This window comes from Diabrotica virgifera, chromosome 6 (assembly GCF_917563875.1).
Source record: "Diabrotica virgifera virgifera chromosome 6, PGI_DIABVI_V3a".
NCBI classification, from domain to species: domain Eukaryota; kingdom Metazoa; phylum Arthropoda; class Insecta; order Coleoptera; family Chrysomelidae; genus Diabrotica; species Diabrotica virgifera.
The window spans coordinates 38,079,208-38,102,222 of NC_065448.1; the positions used below are offsets into that span (position 1 = coordinate 38,079,208).

A 23,015-nucleotide genomic window follows, 5' to 3' on the forward strand; every position below is an offset into this window, starting at 1 on the left:
GCTTTCTTTTTTATTCCACAATGTATTCACCTAAATGTACAAGAAAAAAGTTATAATGGGAAATTTAAAAAATAATCGTAAAGAAAATCAAAAATCGCTAAAAGTATAAAACTATGAAAAACCATAACATGCTTAAAAATAGTCCTACAACCTTATACAATAAACCATTTTAATGGTAATTGACTTCCCTTCCCACCAAATGTACCATTACATATACCTATGTAGAAATGTGTAGAAAAAAGTTACAGAACCATTTTTGCGAAATAACGGTAAAAAGGTAACAAAAATGCTGAGAGCGGCGAAGTTTGAAAAATTATATTTTGGAAATTATAAAGACTTTTGCCAAACGCCATTTTAAAGAGGAGGGATAGAAGTTTTCTTTCTGTGAAGCAATGCCTATATGCTTTTTCTCATAGACATCTTTAAGTGCGTCACAGTTTTTAGATTTCTTTCTAACACACTAAATTGTATGTGACAGAAAAAAGGCACGTCCGTGATTACAGACATTTATAACATTTATTCTAGTTGTCGATAGATGGCGCTATAATCGAAAAAAACTTACAAATTATATAATATATCTACGAATATAATCTGTACAATTTATAAGACTATACAAATCAAAGAAAATACCATTTTATAAATGCAATAAACACAATTGATTTGTTTTTATGCCAAATTGCAAATAAAATGTGACAACTGTCAGATTTAACTTAAATGTCATGTTAGAATAAATGTTATAAATGTGTATTATCACGGTCTTACCTTTTTTTCTATCATTTGTGACGCACTGAAAAATGCCTATTAAAAGGACCACACCTATACCCCCATGGAAAAAAGTTATGGAGCAAAAAACAAAATTGCTTTCTTTCGTGTTTTTCTTTTTGCTGCTTTTTTTGAATATATTTTTGTAAAATAGTTATTTATGAAACATTTCGTGAAGTATGCTTTTTGCGAATGCACGCGATGTTTAGAGCACGAGCGACAACGGAGCGAGTGCTATTCATCGCGTAAGTTAGCAAAAAGTACTTCACGCACAGTTTCATACAATATTTTATCTACGATGAACAAATAAAAAAACTGTAACTTTCGTCACTAGAATTTATTTCTATTCTACAATTTTTAGAACTTTGACATTTAAAAATTCTAACTTCTTTCAAACCACAAAACTGTCAAAACTGTTGTCGTAATTTATTGCTTATTATGTCATCACCATGACAACGCGAAAATTAAGGATATTTGATTATATGAAAGTGTGTCAAAAACAGTGCGAAAAAGTAAGTCCCATTTAAAATACATTGTTACTTCACGTACACTTTGAACACTTCACGCACTGCTATCTATAATGACAGTTTTCACAAACTAAAAACATACATAATATGACATAGAGTAGATAAAAATATTTTTGACTTCAAAAGGTGATATTTTGATAGTAAATTTAATCTGGAACAATTTTTCTGTAGACGTGTTTGTACCAAAAGTGCATATAACTCGCTCTAATGCACCCTATTGTGCCTAGGACTAATTCACCCCTTTCTCAAAAACGCACCACTTTAAATGGTAGCACGCCGCGGTTTTTTCATATTTAGAGGTCCATTGACCATATGTAACAATAAAATCCCGTTAACGTTGTAGTTTCTTTGTAAATTACATAATCAATAGCCTATAGCCCAAGGATCGTAAGTCACAAATTTTAAGGGAAAGAACGCTATTCCAAGCTGCGTTGATTCCCGTTTTTTTTATTACCTATTTTATATTTCTCTTCACGTGCCGCGCCACCTTCCATGGAATCCAGGCTTAAGGTCTCAATTAACTTATTGCTAGGGTAATGTGTGTGATTCTCAAGAAATTTACTTACAGGTGGTCAATGTTTCACGAGGAATGTTAAAAAAGGACGATTTTACTGGTGATTAGTAAAGATTCTCTTATAGGTTAAGGAATATTTATTATAGCATATTTTATTTCTGTACAATATTTAGTTTGTAATAATAAATTTAAGATAATATGAGATTTCGTTTTTAATATGACGACTGCAAGAGAAATCATTAGAATTCAACAGACCGGCAGCATATTTACAGATGCTCCTATACTACGGCACCAGAGTGCTAAAAACGGTTAGCCTTTGAAATACACTATTAGGTAGGTACGCTAATAAATTAAATTATAATAGATCTATTAAATTATGGTGTCTAAGTTTTTATTGCAATTAATATTATTGTAAGTATTGTATATTTCAATTTATTGCTTGAAAGACAGGAATAGAAATGTCGAAACTGCAATAAACCTAGCATATTTTTAAGAATGTGTTTTTGACCCTAACCCGAGAAACAAATAAAAGAAAAATTATAAATAAACGCCAATGAATAAAAAACAAATAAATATTTTTTATTTTTATTTATTTATAAGTACAGATATAATTACTCGTATACAGTGCGTCCATAAAGTAACGCATACATTCATTAATTACACTGGTAAACACACAGTTTGCTGCCGGAAATATTTTTACTGTTTCTAGGTAATTTGGGTCTGCTGAATCGAAAAATGCCACCAGATTTGCTCCATCAGATCGTTTTCAGAAAATACGACAACAGATCACATTTCTAACATAAGGGTAACTTAACGCAGCACTACCCACATATATGTAGTGCTGCTACCCATGAAATAAATCATGTACGAATAAAAAGTAAGATATTTATTGTACAATAATGTACTTACAAAAATCATCACACATATCTGCCAAAAAAGCTTGACTTTTCATATAACCTAACCGGCAGCGTCGGTAACAAAAATGTGTTATTCGGCGTCACCTAAAAACTTCCTTTTATATGATTTTCTTGCAAAGGCTTTAAAAGGACGGTCCCTTTGAAGACTCCAGCAGTAATCCGCCATCATGTGATAGCCCCATCTCCCTGATACCCCTCTTCCATCGTTTTGATATATTGGTGAAGATTTTCTGGGAAACGGTCTAAGTGGCTGTGGAGGTAATGAATTTTAATACGCATATGACAACCGTGTTTGTTAAAATTGTTGAGCATTTCTTCCACTCTAATGCCCAATTGGTATACTTCCATATTTGTTGCCATTATGTAGAAGTACATACTTTAAACTTCGTTTGGAACTGTTGATAAAAAGACGCCCAGTGGTCTGGTGTATACTCCGATACACCCATTTTTTCTAACAGTCCTTTAATATTGTTATAAAAAACCATATCATCTTGCTGAGAAAAAAAGGCAAAAGATCTTTTATCTCTATTACGGTAGTGTGTAATTTGGTGTCTGGGTGAAGAACATTCTTTTCTTTTAGTCTGGAGGTAAGCAACTCGGAAGAATCCTTTGGAAGGTTCAAATTTCTGATAATATCGCTTAGCTCTTCCTGAGTAAAGCGCTCAGGACGTTTTGAATCCCATTCAAAATCACTGTTGTCTTCCTCAAATCTATTAGTCTGCAGTTCGTCAGATAACGTTTCGGCATTATCCTCTGGTAACATAGGTAGACTGCTAAATATTGGAATGGGTATCTGCTCAAGCTGATGTGGAATTGGTCTTATTGCTGAATCCAGGTTAGGATATGTTCACGTATGTCGATTGTTACGATTAATGCCCTTTATATTCACAAGACAGAAATAGCAATCGTCAAAGTGATTTTTTGGTTCCCTCCATATCATTGGAAAACCAAATTTAAACATTTTCGTTGTCCTTTCGTCCACTGTCGCAAATTTTCAAGACAAGCTTTGCACACAACATGTGGAGCTCAAGATTTATCTTGATCTCCTAAATGAACACCAAAATAGGCCCTTTTGTTCATTTGCCCATTTGTCTTAGAATTTGTTAAGTTTGTTTATAAGCATATTGCAATTATAGTGGTGGAATATACAGAACTGTAAGAATATTTAAGTATTTGATAAGTATGTTATATTTCGAAAACTAAAGCTGATACAAAGAAAATGTTTGTATTTTTGGAATCAACACAGATGAATTAACTAAAATCAGTTGATTTTTTTTCGGCAGCAAGACAAAAAATTTTTTTGTTGGTCTGTGTTATTAGTTAAATAAAGAACATTATTAGAAATTACCGAAACAGCACGTCGATTTTTAATTTTAATTTACGATATTTTGGCATATACAGGGTGTTTGGTAAAGAATGGGCCATAGCTTAGATTCCTGAGGTTAACATAGGTCGATTTAAGCTAACTTACCTTAGTACAAAAGTTGATAATAACCGGAATACAGGGTGTCAAAGTTAAAATTTTATTTTATTTATGTATTTTTGAATACTTCCTGACAGGCACGGAACAACACGAAATTTGGTAAGTGGTGCTGGTACTGTACACACCCTACTAAATTATGTTAAACGTTTCTGGCTACTACCAGAGGCGTACGACGGGGGAACGTGAATGGTTGACCTTTCCCAAATTCTACGCCACTGACGGAATTTCTATTTTAGTGCAATTTTTTTATTCTCCAATACTTTCTATGTAAATAACATACTCTTCATTCTTCATTCGTAACGATAAAGCCATTATAGAACAGTAAGCATCTGCGAAAAAAGAATGTGTGTGTACTTTGTACGCACGTAAGAAGTTATACTTCTATTATAATATAATTTCAACGAAATAAATATACCTACTTAACAGTTACAATACAAAAAATTAACAATAATTACCAAAAATGAACCAAAACTTAACAATGCCAAATATTAAAAAAAAAAAAGAAAAAAATATGAATCGTCCGGGATTTGAACCCGCAATCTCGCGATTTTTTGATCGCTGGTCCAATGCTCTACCAACAAGGCCATCAAGCCGCATGCAACTTACCTTTCAGATATACATAATTATACATCACGGTGACAAGTGAAATATAAAAATAGATGTTTTATTATTTTACGCCCAAGGAAGACAAATCCAAAGACACAAAATTATAATAAAAAACCTTTTAAACCACCTTTTTCAAATTGCGCAAGTTGTATTATTAATATTAATGTTAATAAATGAAATATAAATATTTTGACGTTTCACAATTTGACAATTCACTTTTAACTGCAGTGCCTTAAAATTTTTAAAGCACTAGTGCCTTAAAGTAGCATTTTTAACGCTCCTATGGAGTCCTAAAAATTGCATTTTTAACACGTTTGTAGAAAAATATATTTAAAAACACTAATATATTCTTTCCACACCTTTTCTGGACTGATACATACATAAATTAAAACATTTTGAAGTATAACTTCAAAAATATAATATGAAAACTATTTAAAAAGGCAGTATAACTATTAACTAACCTTTGTTGTTTCTCTTCCCACAAATTTTAAAACGCAACAACCATACATAACCAAACCGTCAACCGTCCAAACCACAGCTGCGCTACAGCTGCCATATTGGATAATTTTTGACATGTCATTTGAACATCCAATCAGAACAAAGTTATAATGCGCATGCGCCGGGATCGTAGGTTTTAACATATAAAAATTCAACCTCATAACGCGCGTAAAAAAGTATAACTTCAAAAACGTCTATTTTTGGATGTGAGAGGTGGCATTCGGATTTTTGCAGATAAAGTTAGGTGACACCTTCAGTAATAATAATTGACTTATGCTCCTCAAATATGCCCGGAACATTAATAAAAAAATTAAAATATTTAAAAATTTCGAAAAACATCGATTTTTTTCTGCGTTCTTTGCTTATAACTTTAAAACGATTCGTTTTGGAACAAAGTCGTACAAAAATAAAATAAAGATAATTAAATTTTGTATGATATACGACTGGTAAAAAATGTCTTAAGGTATTACCTTTTCTGCAATATAGCAATAAATACAAAATAAGGGGGCAAAATAAGTCCGTTGTTATTCAATATTTTTTAACCACTTTGATGGCACTTAGAACCTTAGTAATTCGCTTAGGAAATTCTTTGTAACATATTTAAATCGTGTACCAAATTTTATTAAAATCGACCTAATAAATTTTGCATAATAAATTTGCAATCTAAATGTTTTTAAAAAGGTTCAAATTTTTAAAAATCTTTCTGAACAAAAAGGAGACCATTTAGAAGTTGGCTAATTATTTTACATATAAAGAGGTGCTCTACCTATTTAATAAACTTTACAGAAATAAAATCGGATTATTTAAGGGGCCCCAGAAATGTTTTAAATTTATAAACAATTTTTTGGCTTATAAACAAATAGCTTTGTTTATTAATAAAAAAAATTAATTTTTAGCAATGCAAATAATTAAAACCGGTATAATTTGACTTAAAACTTTCAAATGCTGTCAGCAGAATTGCTATTTTATTTTTTAATGAAACGTTATTCGCATTCAAAAATTGCAATTTGTCAAAGTGCAAAAAACTTGTAAGAAACATGTTTGCTTAGAATTACCCAAGAAATACAAAAAAATGTTTTATTTTGCGAAAAATCGATTTTTTGTAATTCCTCAAGTTCTTTGTTTATAACAATCTTGTCGACTTCCGGATCAACACCCAAAAAATTCGTGTTCTACGGGTCAAAATACATGAAAAAAAAATGGGTAAGTCCATCTAAATAAAGGAGCCCGTAGCACCCCCTCCTGGCCACAGCACTAATTTGTTTATAAGCCAAAAAATTGTTTATAACTTTAAAAACATTGCTGAGGCTGCTTAAGTAATCCGATTTCAATTCTGTAAAGTGCATTAGATAGGTAAAGTACTTCTTTATATGTAAAAAAATTGACAAATCTTTGTATTGTCCTTTTCATGATCATTTTTCAGTGCGTAACAAATGATAGGAAAAAGGGTAAATCCGTGATAATACACATTTATGACATTTATTCTAACATGACATTTTAGTTAAATCTGACAGTTGTCACATTTTATTTTCAATTTGGAATAAAAACAAATCAAATGTGTTTCTTGCATTTATAAAATGGTATTTTCTTTGATTTGTATAGTCTTATAAATTATACAGATTATATTTGTAATATTATTATCTAATTAAAAAAATTTTTCATTATGGCGCCATCTATCGACAACTAGAATAACTAGAATAAATGTTATAAAAATGTCACCGACGAAATGTAATCACCGACGTGCCTTTTTTTCTGTCACATACAATTTAATGCGTTAGAAAGAAATCGAAAAACTGTGACGCACTGAAAGATGATCATGAGAAATACTGTATGTTCTGGTTTTTGTTGTGCAAGATTTTAAAAAATTTTAATTTTTAAAAAAAAGTCTAGATTGCAAAATTATTATGCAAAATCTAGTAAGTCAATTTGAATGGAATTTGGTGTACAGTTTTAGCACATTACAAAATTTTTCTAAGCGAATTAGGAAGGTTCCAAGTGTAACTTAAGTGATGGAAAATCATTGAATAAGGACACACTTGTTTTGCCCCCTTATTTTATATTTATTGCTATTTTGAAGCAAGGGTAATAAATTATGACATTTTTAACCAGTCGCATCTGATAGAAAAATTAATTATCTTTGTTTTATTCCTATAGGACTTTGTTCTAAAATGAATAGTTTTTAAGTTATAAGCAAAAAAATAGAAAAAAAAAACGAAATTTTTTGAAATTTTTAAATATTTTATTTTTTTTATTAATGTTCCGGGCCTATTTGAGAAGGAGCATAAATCAATTATTATTAACGAAGTTGTCCCCTAACTTTATCCGCGAAAATCTGAATGCCACCTCTCACATCCACCTAAAAACAGATCCTTACTGGTCATTAGTTTTCGAGATATTTGAAGCTAAAAACGAAGGAGCATAATACATTAATAAAAATAAGTGTGCCTTTTCATTTTTAACTTCAAATATCTCGAAAACTAATGACTTGATCGTTACGAATGAAGAGTATGTTATTTGCATAGAAAGTATTGGAGAATCTAAAAATTATGCTAAAATAGCAGTTTCATCAGTACGTAAAAACAGATCCTACGAACTACCGAGGAATTACACTACTCAATTCTACATCAAAATTATTCACAAAAATTATATTCCAAAAAATATACAAGAAAGTCAACAAGAGGAACAACAGGGTTTCCGCCCAAACAAATCTACAATTTTCATCATGCGACAATTAGTTGAGAAATCAATAGAATTCGACAAGCCCATCTTAGCAATCTTAGCATGCTTTATAGATCTAAAACAGGTATTCGACAGAGTACGATTGAAGGACGTGCTCACTATCCTTGGAAAGAAAAACTTAAGTCAGAAATATAGAAACATAATTAAAGAGCTCAATAGATCCAACAAAACACGAATAAAAACCACACACGGGCTCACGGAAGAAATCAAAATCAATGTCGGCATTTTACAAGGGGACAGCCTCAGTCCATGCCTATTTAATTTAATAATGGATGAAGTTATAGGTAGTGTTAAAAAAATGAATCAGGGATACAAAGTAACCGAACCATGAGAATACTTTGCTACGCAGATGATGCAATCTTAATAGCCGAAAACGAAGATGACTTACAACGCCTACTACAAAAATTTAAAATAACCGCCGAAAAGTATAACCTGATACTATCAACAGAGAAAACCCAATCAATGGTAATATCCAAGAACCCCATTAGATGTAAATTAGTAGTGGACGACCATATAATCGAACGGGTAATGGATTGTAGATACTTGGGTGTGGAAATATCTAGCGACAGGCATCTGTGACAAGAAACAAAACAGCAGACAACGAAAGCAGCGAGAATATCTGGCCTCCTGAGAGATATAATCTGTCGGAATAAATATATGAGCACCGAAAGCAAAGTCTAAGGTGTCACACTCAGAGATAGAATACGAAACGAAGACACATTGAGAGCTAGGCGTTCAAGACGTAGTGAGATGGACAAGAGCACGACGACGCATGTTTAGAGACCACGTAGATCGGATGAACCTTGAACGTATGGCGAAATGGCCGAAGACACAGAAGCCCAACACCAAGCGACTCATAGGAAGACCCAAAAACGATGGTACCAGAGATGGAGCTCCGGATCACAGCAGAGGCTGTAACAGAAGAAACAGGACACACTCCTATTAAAAGAAGAAGAAGGCATCAAACTCGGAAGATATAAGTAGGTAATAAAAAGTCAGAATAGGGTATTAAAAGTGGTAGCAATTAAAACAGTAAATGTTAAAATATACTTATTTTATTATTCCAATTAGGGTTAAAATTGATAAATGCATACATTGCCAATAACTATCTAGCTCAATTTTTTTTGCTTATAATATTTACATAAACGTGTAACAATCATAACAACTATCTCGTACATTTAGGCAGAATTATGAAGGACTTTATTAAAGGACGCATACGCACTTTCAAGATCAAACAACAGTTGCCTCACTTGAGCTTCGGATAATTCATCAGAGGCCTGCATTTCATTTAAAGTATTTAACCATTCAGCCACTTTTACCTTTCCATCGAAATCCGATGGCAGAATGCTAAGTCTGTTCATAGTATCTACTAAGTCCCTCACGTCAGGATGTAAGTTATCCATCGAACGAATGTCCAACCGCAGTTTGTCCATTATAGTGATGAATAGCGATACGATATCAGCAATGCATCGACTAGTGTTGCCTTTGTCGTCTTTGATAGTGATTGGCCTATCTTCCTTGATACGTTCTAAAGCTGCAGGACAGTCAAGCTGAAAAACGAGATATTTAGTTATTTTCCGAATGAAATCCTAAAGAATGGAAGATCAGACCTGATCAAACAACTATTAAAGTTAATCCAAAAAATAATAGAACAAAGCAGAATACCACAAGAATGCAGATCAAGCATCCTAATACCTATCTTCAAAAATGGAGACAAATCGGCCCGGAGAACTATAGAGGGATTAATTTATTAAACACAACACTAAAATTAACAACCAAAGTGATAAAAAATAAACTTAATAAAATTATAGCACTGAAGAATAACAAGGGTAACTAGTAATAGGATAAGACAGGGGGATTCCCTGAGCCCTCTATTGTTCAATCTTATCATGAATCATGGATAATTAAAGTCAGAACGAAAAAAAAAATTCCAATTGGGAGAAAAACAACTTAAAATAATCTGGTATGCAATAGTGATCTTAAAGTGAGGATGATTTAGAATGTATTCTGCACCAAGTTAATATAACCACCAGAACATGTCAATTTCCCCAAAAAAGACAAAATGCATAGTTACACTCATCTACTAAGATGTAAATTGGAACTGGAGGGCCAGATAATAGAACAAGTGATGAAGTTCGAATATCTAAGAATTTAGGAAACATAATATCTAGCTATAGTATGGTATAGTTAGATCCAAACCCAGACATCCAAAGTGAAAGTTATCCTCCAACACCAAATTGTTCTATATGGTCCACATAATGTTCAGAAAAAAGTCACACCATTTTGAGCGTCGGGTTTGGGGGGAGAGTGGGGAGAAATCTGCAAATTCCTAGTTTTTTTAGGTTTTTCGTCAATATTTCTAAAACTAAGCGGTTTAGCATGAACAACCCTCTACACAAAATTGTTCTCCATTGAATTTTAAATAAAAAAGCCTATGCATAACCCTTCTAAAATGAACGGTTCCAAAGTTACGGAGGTAGTATTGTATAATTGGTCCAAAAAAAGGCCTAACCCAGACATCCAAAGTAAAAGTTTTCCTTCAACACCAAATTGTTCTATATGGTCCACATATTGTTCATTAAAAAGTTACACCATTTTGAGCGTCCGGTTTGGGGGTGAGATGGGGGAGAAGTCGGTAAATTAGTAGTTTTTTTACGTTTTTCTTCAATATTTCTAAAACTATGCTTTAGCGTAAGGAATATTCTAGACAAAAATGTTCTACATAAAATTTAAAACAAAAAAGTTTCTATACATAATTGTTATAAAATCAACGGTTCCAGAGTTACGAAGGGTGAAAAGTGGAGGTTTTCGATACTTTTTATATATACCGATTTTCCCCCTCTTCCCCCCTCCCCAAACCCGACGCTCAAAATGGTGTGACTTTTTTCTGAACATTATGTGGACCATATAGAACTATTTGGTGTTGGAGGATAACTATCACTTTGGATGTCTGGGTTTTTGGTATAGTTATATCATAAATATTGCCCAAAAAATATAAAAAGTATCGAAAACCTCGACTTTTACCCTCCGTAACTCTGGAACCGTTGATTTTATAACAATTATGTATAGAACATTTTTTGTTTTAAATTTCATGTAGAACATTTTGGTAAATAACATTGTTTACGCTAAAGCATAGTTTTAGAAATATTGACGAAAAACTTAAAAAAAACTACTAATTTACCGGCTTCTCTCCCATTTCCCTCCCAAACCGGACGCTCAAAATGGTGTAACTTTTTACTGAACAATATGTGGACCATATAGAACATTTTGGGGTTGAAGGAAAACTTTTACTTTGGATGTTTGGGTTAGCCCTTTTTTTGGACCAGTTATATTATACTACCTCCGTAACTTTGGAACCATTCATTTTAGAAAGATTATGCATAGGGCCTTTTTTATTTCAAATTTAATGTAGAACAATTTTGTATAGAGGGTTGTTCATGCTAAACCGCATAGTTTTAGAAATATTGGCGAAAAACTTAAAAAACTACGAATTTACCGATTTCTCCCCCCTCTCCCCCCAAACCCGACGCTCAAAATGGTGTGACTTTTTTCTGGACCTTGTGTGGACCCTATAGAACAATTTGGTGGTGAAGGATAACTTTCACTTTGGATGTCTGGGTTATGCCATCTTTTGGATCAACTATACTATACTACTATCGAAAGCTTGAAACAGAAGTGGAAGATCGCAAAATAGAGCAAACAGAGTTACAGGACTTATATGAAACAATATGGAGAAATAAAAAGTCAAGAAAAAAATGAAAGACAGAATTTACAAAACAGTCATCCAATCAATAATGATGTACACAGCAGAAACATGACCTGACACAGAGAGAACAAAAAGAATGCTAGAAACAGCAGAGATGAAAGCCCTTAGAAAAAGGGCTTAGATGATAAGACACTATGAGACAGAATTAGAAGTAAAAATATATGACAGAAATCTAAAGTGGCGAACACTAAGGGACCGGGTAAGAAAAAGAAGGAGTAGAATGGAATCATGAGTACATCATCATCAAAAGTTTTTGAGGACATAAGTTTAGATGTGAAAGGACACTACATGGAAAAACCTTAAAGCAGAGACAATGTCAAGGGGAAAATTATAAAGACAAACCACCAATATAAATATTGTGTAAAATGTACTGTAACATTGTATAAAAATTGTTTTATACAGTATCATTCAAAATAAACTTTTTTTATTAGATTCAAATTAAAATTTGAATTCTCAACTGTTTTGAACTCATTCCATACATAGGCGAGCGGCACACCCCTAATTTGAGGCTTAGAAATCGAAAAAGCGACCATGACAGGTGAATGGCAAATTTTAGTCATTCTTTATGTTTTCGAGGTTGCTGAATCCGAATATGAAGGTTAATTTTATCTAGAATTGGTGGAACATGTTCAAAAATCAAATTTTATGCAAAAATGCGAAAAATCAATTTTGATGATTTTTCATATTTTCCTCGCTGTATCTTTGGTCGCTGTAAATATTTCCCTTTGAAAATTTTACTGTGTCATCTTTGAAGAATTTAGATAATAATACAATTTGTCTAAGATGTTTAAACAAATTAAAAGAGAAGTTGTTAATTTTTAAATAATTTGTCATCAGATTTCGCTAGTTTCATGTTTACTTAAAAAAGTTGGGTGACAAACTTTTTAGTTTATAATAATTTTAATCAAAACAGCATTAAGTCATAAAAAAGTTTTCTGGAAAATTTCAAGTCAAAATATGCAATAGGAAAAAAATTATGTGACTTTATAGACGAGTGGCACTCCCCCCAAAAAACGCTTATTTCTCGAGATACTGACCACAATGTGGTAAATGGTTAATTCTGATCATACTTTATATTTTTGATGGTGCTGAAAACGAAAATGAGGATTATTTTGAATTTTAGATGGGGAAACATTGTCAAAATCGCAATTTTACCCAAAAAATAAAAAACATGAAATCACGTTTTTTTTTAATTAAAAGTTGCACCATTTTTTTTCTATAAAACATGTTGTTCTTTGTACTCTATATTTTACCATAAAATTGATTAAAAAGCTAATTTTCAATTTTTGTCACTCTTGTGATTAAACTTTGCAATTCAGAAATCTGCACTTTTACTTTAAACAATTCATAACTTTTATTATAATAAGACAGAGATATTGAGACAGAAATTTGTCTTCAGAAAGCTAAGAAATATATACTATAAAACTTTCAGAAAAAAATATTAAAACGGAACAGAGTTGTAGCAAGTTAAAGGCAAAAAAACGTGATTTCATTTTTTTTTTATTTTTAGGTTAAAATAGCGCTTTTGACAATGTCCCCCCACGTAAAATTCATAATTTACCTAATTTTCGTTTTCAGCAGCATCAAAAACATAAAGTATGATAAAAATTCGCCATTCACCACACCGTATCTCGAGAAATAAGCGTTTTTTGGGGTGTGCCACTCGTCTATAAAGTCATATAACTTTTTTCCTATTGCATATTTTGACTTAAAATTTTCCAGAAAACTTTTTCATGAATCATATTTTATTGCTGTGTTGGTTAAAATTACAAACTAAAAAGTTTGTCACTCAGCTTTTTTAAGTAAACATGTAGCTAACGAAATCTGATGATAAAATGTTTACAAATTAACAACTGCTCTTTTAGTTTGTTTAAACATATTGGACAAATCTCATTGTTATTCAAAATGCTTCAAAGATGACACAGTAAAATTCTCGAAAGGAAATATTTACAGTGAGCAAAAACACAGTGAGGTAAATTTGAAAAATCATCAAAATTGATATTTCGCATTTTTGCATAAAACTTAATTTTTGAACATGTTCCACCAATTTTAAATAAAAATAAAGGCTGATTTTCACTATCATGCAAGGCAAGTGCTCGGCATGGGCAAGGCATCGGCTCGGCAAGATACATTTTACATAAAATCTTATGAACTTCACGGGATGTAATTCACACTATGCGTGCCAGGCACCGGCAAGCGACGGGATTTGCATGCGACGTTCTTTTCGAAACAATCTTTGCCTAGCATGTGCCGTGAAGGTCACGACAGTGTGAATACCTTACCGGCAAGCAATCTGCAATCTTGGTTGTTTAAAATCAGTTTTATAAAGACGATAGAGAAAAGAAGTATTTTGTTTTTGAAGAGGTTCCTCAATATGCGCCAATTTTTCTTCTTCTTTTGGCATCATAACACTGGATGGGTCTTTGCCTGTCTGGCTATGTCCTTCCATTCGGATTTCTCTTGTGTACTTTTTCTCCATTGTCTTATGTTCATGGTTTTCATGTCGTCTTCCACGTCATCCATCCCTCGCGTTCTGGCCCTTTCTTTTTTTTTCGCCTTCCTATCGGCTTCCATTGTAATATTTTCTTTGTTGTTTATTCATTGTCTTGTCCCAGCCATGACAGTCTTTGACTTTTCACAAATTGTACAATATCGTAACCTTCATTCAATTCATTAACCTCGTTATGTATATGTAATAGGTATAACAATAAATAATAGACAAACTAAACAGATTATTCTATCATAAAATTAACATAAAAAAATTAACAAGTAGGAAAAAGCACATATTTTGAAATCTATTGTTTATATTTTAAGTCTTTCATTTTCAATATTCCCATTTTTGTCTAGAAAATTATATATAAAAAAATATACAAGCATAATGACTTTTCAAGTAGTTGATCGATTACGCAATACGCAGCAACACTCTTCCATGTTTAAATGCACGCACACTGTAATCTGTAATAGGTACTAAACGAACGTTACCAAACCAAAATATGGTTACAATGCTGATATAGTCGGTTCGCTAAACTCAGACGCAACTGGCTAGATATTTTAGTCGATAATTTTTTTGTTATTTGCCAATTTTGCAAAAATTGGCAAAATTACTAAATATTTAGTGATTATTAACTATTTAAAAATTATTTTTTGCCAAGTTTGCTAAAATTGGCAAAATTGCCGACTAAAATATCTAGAAAGTTGCGTCTGAGTTTAGCGAACAGACTATATACACAGCGTGCCAAAGCGCCGTCTTTAGAGCCGTTGCTGCTTCAAAATTTTCAAAAACGAGCTAGTCCCGAGCGACAGCGAGTATTCTCCTGCGTTACCATACCCAAATGCGGTAACAGCATGTAATAACGTGCAACGGATTCACATCATAATCTCACCAATATTTTCGTGCGTCTAGTTGGCTATTTACTGAATTAGGTACTATTAATAAATATTTCTGTTAGTAAAAAATATAAATGGAATTATTTCATAGTAGTCATAAAATATTTATTTGAAAGATTTTTAACCGTTACCAATGGTAATGGTGGTTACATGGACGCTTCGCCAGAGCAGGCCATATACTTTTCTCAGTATTTTTCTCTCGAATGTACTGAGTTGGGCTTCATCCCTTTTCGTCATTGCTCAGGTTTCACAACCATACGGGTCTAATCAATCTTCTGTAGATAGTCATTTTGATTCTTTTATCTAATAATTTCGATGTCATCAATCTTTTAATAGCAAAGTATGTACGATTCCCCTCTGGAAATACGTGCATTAATTTCGATCCTTATGGAATTCTTCTGATTTCTGTGCCAAGATATGTGAAGGCATCCACACGTTCAAGAGTATAGTGTGGTATAGTTGTCTATTGTGCTAAAGCTCCCTTTTTCGTGCTTCAGGATCAATGTTTTTGAATCCTCCAGTTAGTCGTGTTAAAGTGTAGAACTACATCGTCTGTATATGCAGTAATTTGTACTGTCTTGGTGTTTCATTGGTTTTTCTGATGAGTGGCTCAAGAACTAGGTTGAATATTATGGTTCAATATGCAGCCATAAGTTGTTAAATTCGTCTAAAAGTCCGGAGTGTAAGGTTGCAAATTCTCCTTCTTTTGTGCGTTTCTTTAGCATTTTAAGCACCAACAACGTCTTTGTCTATTTCTGCAATATTTGTTTCCATTTTCTGTTTCTTCGTCTAATATTAGAGCAATTTTTATTAACGTTCAATTTCAACATTGTTCACTACACAAACCAACCAACCGGCGGCAAGCCTTTCGCAGTGTGAATTGGCTCCGAAAACCTTGCCCGTGCCTTGCCGTTGCCGGTTCGGTTCCTTGCACGTCTAATGAGAATCAGGCTTAAAGTTCAGATTCGGGTTCAGCGACCTCGAAAACAAAGAATGACCAAAATTGGTCACTCACCTCAAAGTTGATTTTCGTGGTCGGTATAACGTAATTTTAGGGCTTGCTGCCGCTCTCCTAACATACTTGCAAATTGTTATAAACCCTAACGCCATATTGTGTCCTATTTATAGATTAGGCCATAATTCAAAAATACAAAGATGTAAATTAATTTCATGAATATTTACTTATTAAGAACAACATTACTGATAATTATGTATGTCTGTATAAGTAAAATTTTAAAATTTGAAAAAAAAAAGTAAGTAATTTGGGTGTTAATGGGTTAAGTAGGTAGTAATAAAACATATTATAATTGTATGTACAGTGTGGGCAAAGGAAAAGAGTCCACCTCGATATTTGGCAGTATTTATTAGATTTTAAGGAAATGACGAAACAGGTTGATTTTTGATCTAAGGGGGACACATTTTTACGGTACATAAATCTGTGCTATGTCAACCCCCTCCCTTCCACAGCCCCCACCCCTTATTTTTAAATAGGGAATGGGGGTTGTGTGCTAGCTCATTTGAAAGGTTATTCAATTCTTTATTCAGTAATATAAACATCAACATAATTATTTATACAGGGTGCCCAAGAAAAAATTAAATTAATTGACACAAAAAGAAGAATGTATGTAATTTATTTAACTCAAAATACATTATACCGCTGACAGAAAACCGGAAAAAATGTTATTTGAAAAATAAACATTGTTTGTTGCTTAAATTCAATATTCAACCTACCAAGAGGCAGATGGGTGGCAGCTTGAACATTAAAATTAAACAAAAAGCAATACCAAAAAACATTTTTTTCTGTTATGAGACAGCAGTAGAATGTATTTTGAATTAAATAAATTACATACATTCTTCTTTTTGTGTCAATTAATTTAATTTAAAAAATTTTTTCTTGGACACCCTGTATAAATAATTATGTTAATGTTTATATTACTAAATAGAGAATTGAATAACCTTTCAAATGAGCTAGCACACAACCCCTATTCCCTATTTAAAAATAAGAGGCGAAGAACGTGGAAGGGAGGGGGTTGACAAATGACAGATGTCATTTGTCAACCCCCAAGAAAATCACTCGATTCTAGATCCTGACGCGAATATTAGCGGCGTGTAATTTGTGTTGCCTATATAAACTTGAATCGCGAAACGGGCCTGTTTATATTATCGGTGGCAATTATGTAGTTCACTTTTTCCGCAATAAAACTCCACTAGCATTTGTTTCAAGCTCTATTTTATTCTTCCAAGAAATAAAGTCATCATGGTTGGAAAACTCTATTGTATCGTATTGCATAGGAATGCTATGAGAAGTTTCATAATGTTTAATAAAGTCCTTTTTAAAAGTTGAATGATAATTACACAGAGAACATTTATGATGAAAATGTTTTAGTTTCTGCAGAAACTGATACATTTGTGTGCACTTTTTTGACATTTAACTTATATCTAAATTGTTTATCACAATGTGTGCACTTATAGACGTTGCCTTTAAGCACTTTTAAAGGGGCAATTGCATCCAATTTGTCGGGATGCGAACTTTTTACATGTCTTTTTAAATCATGTTTACGTTTATACACTTTTTCGCATTTCATGCACTTATTAATTCTTTCCACACCTAACATTTTCGATGTCAAGAAAATGAAATACATACTCAAAAGCAAACACAAACACAGAACTGTAAACAGCAGAAATGATTGAATCGGAAAATTGATCTAACAGCTTCACTGTTCAATTGGTAATTATACAAAGAGTCTACATTCTACCACATCCAATAATATTTTAATATTAAATATCATGTAACCGCAGTAAATATCGGTTTTTATTATCACTAACTAGTCTTTTCAGCGTTTTAAATAACTCAAATTTCGTCGATGTTTATATAGGCAACCCAAATTACACGCCGCTAACGCCTCGGGTCAAGATTTAGACAGAATCAAAAATCAACCTGTTTCGTCATTTCCTTAAAATCTAATAAATACTGCGAAATATCGAGGTGGACTGTTTTCTTTAGCCCACTCTATATTATAATGGTAGGGGAGCCCAAGCGGGGATTTTTGCAGTTACTCAAGCGCGTCAGATTATTACATGGGGAGAAACCTTGTACCCTGAAAATGTACCTCTACCATATATTGGCTCTTAATGCAGGGGAGTTCGTTAAGGGAGGGCCGAAAAAAAAATATATCCTTAGAAAAAGTCGAAATCATCAGATTAAGATAAGGTAAGTTAAGTACATGCAAAGTACATGTATATTTAAAAAATCTGACGATTTGAGCGGGGCGTAAGGAAATGGCTGAGTCCCAAAGTTTCACAAGAAAAAAGCGAATATTTCGGGAAATGAATAACAGATCGAAAAACTAAAAAAAAACTCAATATTTTTCAAAAATCTATCGAATGATACCAAACACGACTTCTCACGGAGAGGGGTGGGGAGTAAATTTAATATTTTAAATACGAATCACGCGATATTTCGCGAAATGAACATCAGATAGAAAAACTAAAAAATACACTTATTCAATATTTTTGAAAAATCTATCGAATGGCATCAAACACGAACCCCCACGGAGGTGAGGTGGGGGTTACTTTAAAATCTTAAATGGAGCCCCAATTTTTATTGCAAATTTGGATTCTTTACATAAAAATAAGTAACTTTTATTCGAAACATTTTCTCGAATTATGGATAGATGGCGTTATAATCTAAAAAAAACGACTGTTGGAAGTGTAAAATTAAATTTAAAATGGACAAGTCCCCACTAAAATGGAAAACTTTACTTTAACTTTTTTTGGTTTTAGGACCTACTCTTCACAACCCAACAGGTCCCCAAAGCGCTCGAGTGACTGCGCATTTAGCATACTTTGCTCCTCTACCATAAATCTGAATATAAACTTTATCTTTCAAAGTTTATCTTTTAAAATACATGCCTTATTTTAAAAAGGGTAATAAAAAATATGTATTTAATAAACAAATAGAAGTGATTAGACTTTTATATCAAAAGTCCAGATTGCAATATAAAATTTATATATTAACATCATCAATAAGATCAATTATAAATGATGATCAATTATATCTATATATGTATTATATATTTTTATAATAATTAATACATTATACATATATCATGACATCATTAATTCAATTTCTAAATATATTATTCCACATATTTATTTTTCTTATTTATGCGAGTTGGTGTGTTATCAATAGGATCGTATCCAACTTAATGTCTATGCATTTTAGATTTATCGTAGTTACCGGTTACCCTGACAGAATTGGTGGTTTGGAAAAGACTGCAATTGGAAAAGACTGCAAGACTTATACACACTTCTAAATAGGTCAAAACGGCAAACAGGTGTATGTTTTCAAAAAAACTTTTGTTAGTGTGTAAAAAATATTTTATTGTCAGCTAAGTACTTTCGACACATAACGTGTCATCATCAGAGCTTCCTAAAAGGACATATTTAAGATAAGATTTTTTAATATAAAAAATAAGTGAAAAACTTACGTCCTCTTATAAAACCTTCATAGAAGAGCAATTGCTAAACAACACAATAAAAAACATGGATGCTGGACAAAAGCCACAGATATAGGGTATAATAACCCTTTAAAGTGAATAAAATCACATCTAAATTCTTTTATTAATTAGTAAGACAACATGGCTGAGTCAAACCATTTTGAGCCCACGTGAACAGCAGATCAGCTGAGGAAGACTGTCATTTATTAAAATGATAAAGAAGGAACTACAATCTTATGCGACCTCTATGTTCATAAATATTAATTAAAAATTGAAAATGACTAAAAAGCCATGTATAGGTTAAATGAAATTAAAGTTAAGATAATAAATTTTAAAGTTAAATTTTCAAAAAAAATTTTCTATTAGTGAAATGTTAACGTGTATATTAAAAGTTATCAAAATTCTTCCAAAAAACAAAACTGTTATAGTTTGACCAAATGTAGAAGAAGTTAGATGAAATCATACCTAGGAGAAATATCATTTGATAAGCTCAGAGTTCGAAAGCTGTTATTAAAATTAAAAATCTTATTGATTAATTCAGACAAATAACAAGTATTTACTTGTTTACAAATATGTAAACAATTAACGAAAACTCAAGAATACCTAAAAGTTCAAAATGTTCAGTAATGTTCAAAAAACTTTCATAAATTGTTGGGTATACTGTATACTAAACCAAAATTACTAAAGAAATTTCTTAAAAATAGGATCAAATTTACAATTTAATTGAATCTGGGTGTTAACACAGTTTTGAGGGATTCTTTTCATTTCTCTACTTATTTCTAGATCTTCTAGTATTCTAGTAGATTCATTTTGGTATAGTTATTATAAGGTATGTTGTGTAAGATCCTACTATCTCTTTGTGGACTAATGCTATGTTTCGATGCATGTAAATGATGACCAAAGCTAGATTTATCGATCTTTGACATATGCTTTTTGATACGAGTATCCAAAGGTCGGATCGTTCTACCCACGTAGGTCACAGGGCATTCACCACATTAATATGCGAAAAAATTGACTTGATGTTATCTTTGCATTTAAATGAAAGTTTTAAGTTAGGAATGTTATTTAAGATTTTTGCTATATTGTCTGAAGGATAACCTATGTATGATATAGATCTATACATAACTGCTGAGTTGGAGTTGTCCGGGGGATATTAATTTTTCAAAATGGTAATGCTACGCTAAACTCGGCTTTGGAAAAGAAAGATAGTCGAAATTAGCATGCAATTTGAAATAAAGAAAAGAAAGTATAGAATAGAGAAGAAGGAAGGAAGAAGAATAGGATAGAGCACCGGCTAAGTAGCTCGAGAAACAAGAGACTAAAAGAAGGTGGGATTCGAGAGACAGAAAAAGGAATAAAATTAAAACAGAATTGGTGGTGACATCTGGTGACTGTCTCAATGAGAATCAAACAAATGTATCTATTGTGTTGACCAACTATTACTATATAAACAATGACAGAGGTAAGTTAGAAGTATGAGCTAACCATACAAAAGATGGAGTAACAAAACAACCTTCCATAGAGGTAGCAATCCACCAATCAACAAGCAGAATTGCTTATAAAGAGGAAGAAGAATATCATTGTAATATAAACGGTATACATGCTAGGCAGTTGGAAAAATTATGCTTCTTAATAAATGCATTTACTCTGGGCTAATTAGCAAAATTCATGGAAAAGTTATTTACCAGCAATTTTATTGCTGGAATCGAATTATAAGATCCTATATATTAATAATATAGGTATGCAAAGTCCGCAGATAGAGTGCTACTTTTTTTATAAACAAAATGGCGCCGACAAATCGTATTTTTTTCAATTATTGCTCTATAACTCCGAAGATTTTAACTTTACAACAAAAACACTCAAATAAAAATTCACCGCAATTAAATTCTGCATAGAGATATGTTTTTCACGATTTGCTCCGACGAAAATTTTCCTCGAAAAATGCGGGTTTTCCTAACAAAAACTCTAATTTTCAAATAAAGTTTTAGGTAAGTAATTATTAATCAATAATTAAATAACTTGTGACATAAAAGCTTTCTTGGTATAGATTGTAATTCCACAAGCCGGTGAAAATTAAACGAATATTTTAGCAACAATTCAATTGTTAATTAACAATTTACGATCGCAATAATAACCAAAATAATAATGATACATTGATCAAACTTCTAAAGATTATAAAGATGAGATGCTTATTTAATATTTTATCGACAAAATATAAATTTTTCCTTTTTTGCATAATCATTAAATTTTGAAAAAAAAAATAGTTATAATACGCTGGTCTAATTAGTAAAGTACAAAGAAAGGTTATTTACCAGCAATTTTATTGCTGGAATCGAATTATAAGATCCTACATATTATTAATATAGGTATGCAAAGTCCCCAGATAGTGTGCTACTTTTTTTATAAACAAAATGGCGCCGACAAATCATATTTTTTCAATTATTGCTCTATAACTCCGAAGATTTTAACTTTACATCAAAAACACTCAAATAAAAATTCACCCCAATTTAATTCTACATAGAGGCATGTTTTTCCCGATTTGCTCCGACGAAAATTTTCCTCGGAAAATTTGGGTTTTCCCAACAAAATCTCGAATTTTCAAATAAATTTTTTGGGCCAGTAATTATTTATTAATAATTATATAGCTTGGTGAAATAAAAGCTTTCTTGGTATAGATTATAAATTCAGAAGCCGGTGAAAATAAAACGAATATTTTAGCAACAATTCAATTGCTAATTAACAATTTACAGTCGCAATAACAACCAAAATAATCATGAGACATTGATTATAAAGGTGTGATGTCTATTTAATATTTTGTCGACAAAATATAAATTTTTCATTTTTTGCATAATCTTTAAATGTTTAAAAAAAATTGTTATAAACAAATTAACATTTCTCAGAAATTGTTTATTATATTCTAATTTTAAAAAATACTTAAAATGCGTATTTCATAGGTCATGAAAATGAATACTTCAAAAATTTTTTCCAACCATTTGCAAAAAAGTTATGAAACAGCAAAGTAAATATACGAATTCTCCGTTCTTTATAATTTGTTTTAATTGTTTCAAAGTTTATAAGTGAGTCTATGGTACAATCTAATTACTCACAAAGAATGTCAAAAATTAGTGCAATGGTTATATTTTAATCAAAGAATAAAAATACTTTTTTTTGTAATTTTTGGCGCAAAAGTAGGCCAATACAGAGTTGGAGCTAAAATGTTCACTCGAAGCGACTGACACGCAGCATATATTATTTATTAAAAGTGTACGTTGCGCGGCCGGTCGTCGCTCCGAGTGAAAATTTTAGCTACAGTACTG

At 31.9% G+C, this 23,015-nt stretch overlaps 1 protein-coding gene across 1 annotated transcript in view; it reads right to left on the bottom strand.

The window, feature by feature from the left end:
- Positions 1 to 9,085: 9,085 nt before the first annotated feature.
- LOC114333792 (vacuolar protein sorting-associated protein 28 homolog) overlaps positions 9,086 to 23,015 on the bottom strand; it is a 41,655-nt gene continuing 27,725 nt past the window's right edge. The window contains exon 4 of the mRNA XM_050653987.1: positions 9,086 to 9,596. Coding sequence (XP_050509944.1) covers positions 9,225 to 9,596 — 372 coding nt within the window. The 3' untranslated portion in view covers positions 9,086 to 9,224. The remainder of the gene's footprint in view (positions 9,597 to 23,015) is intronic.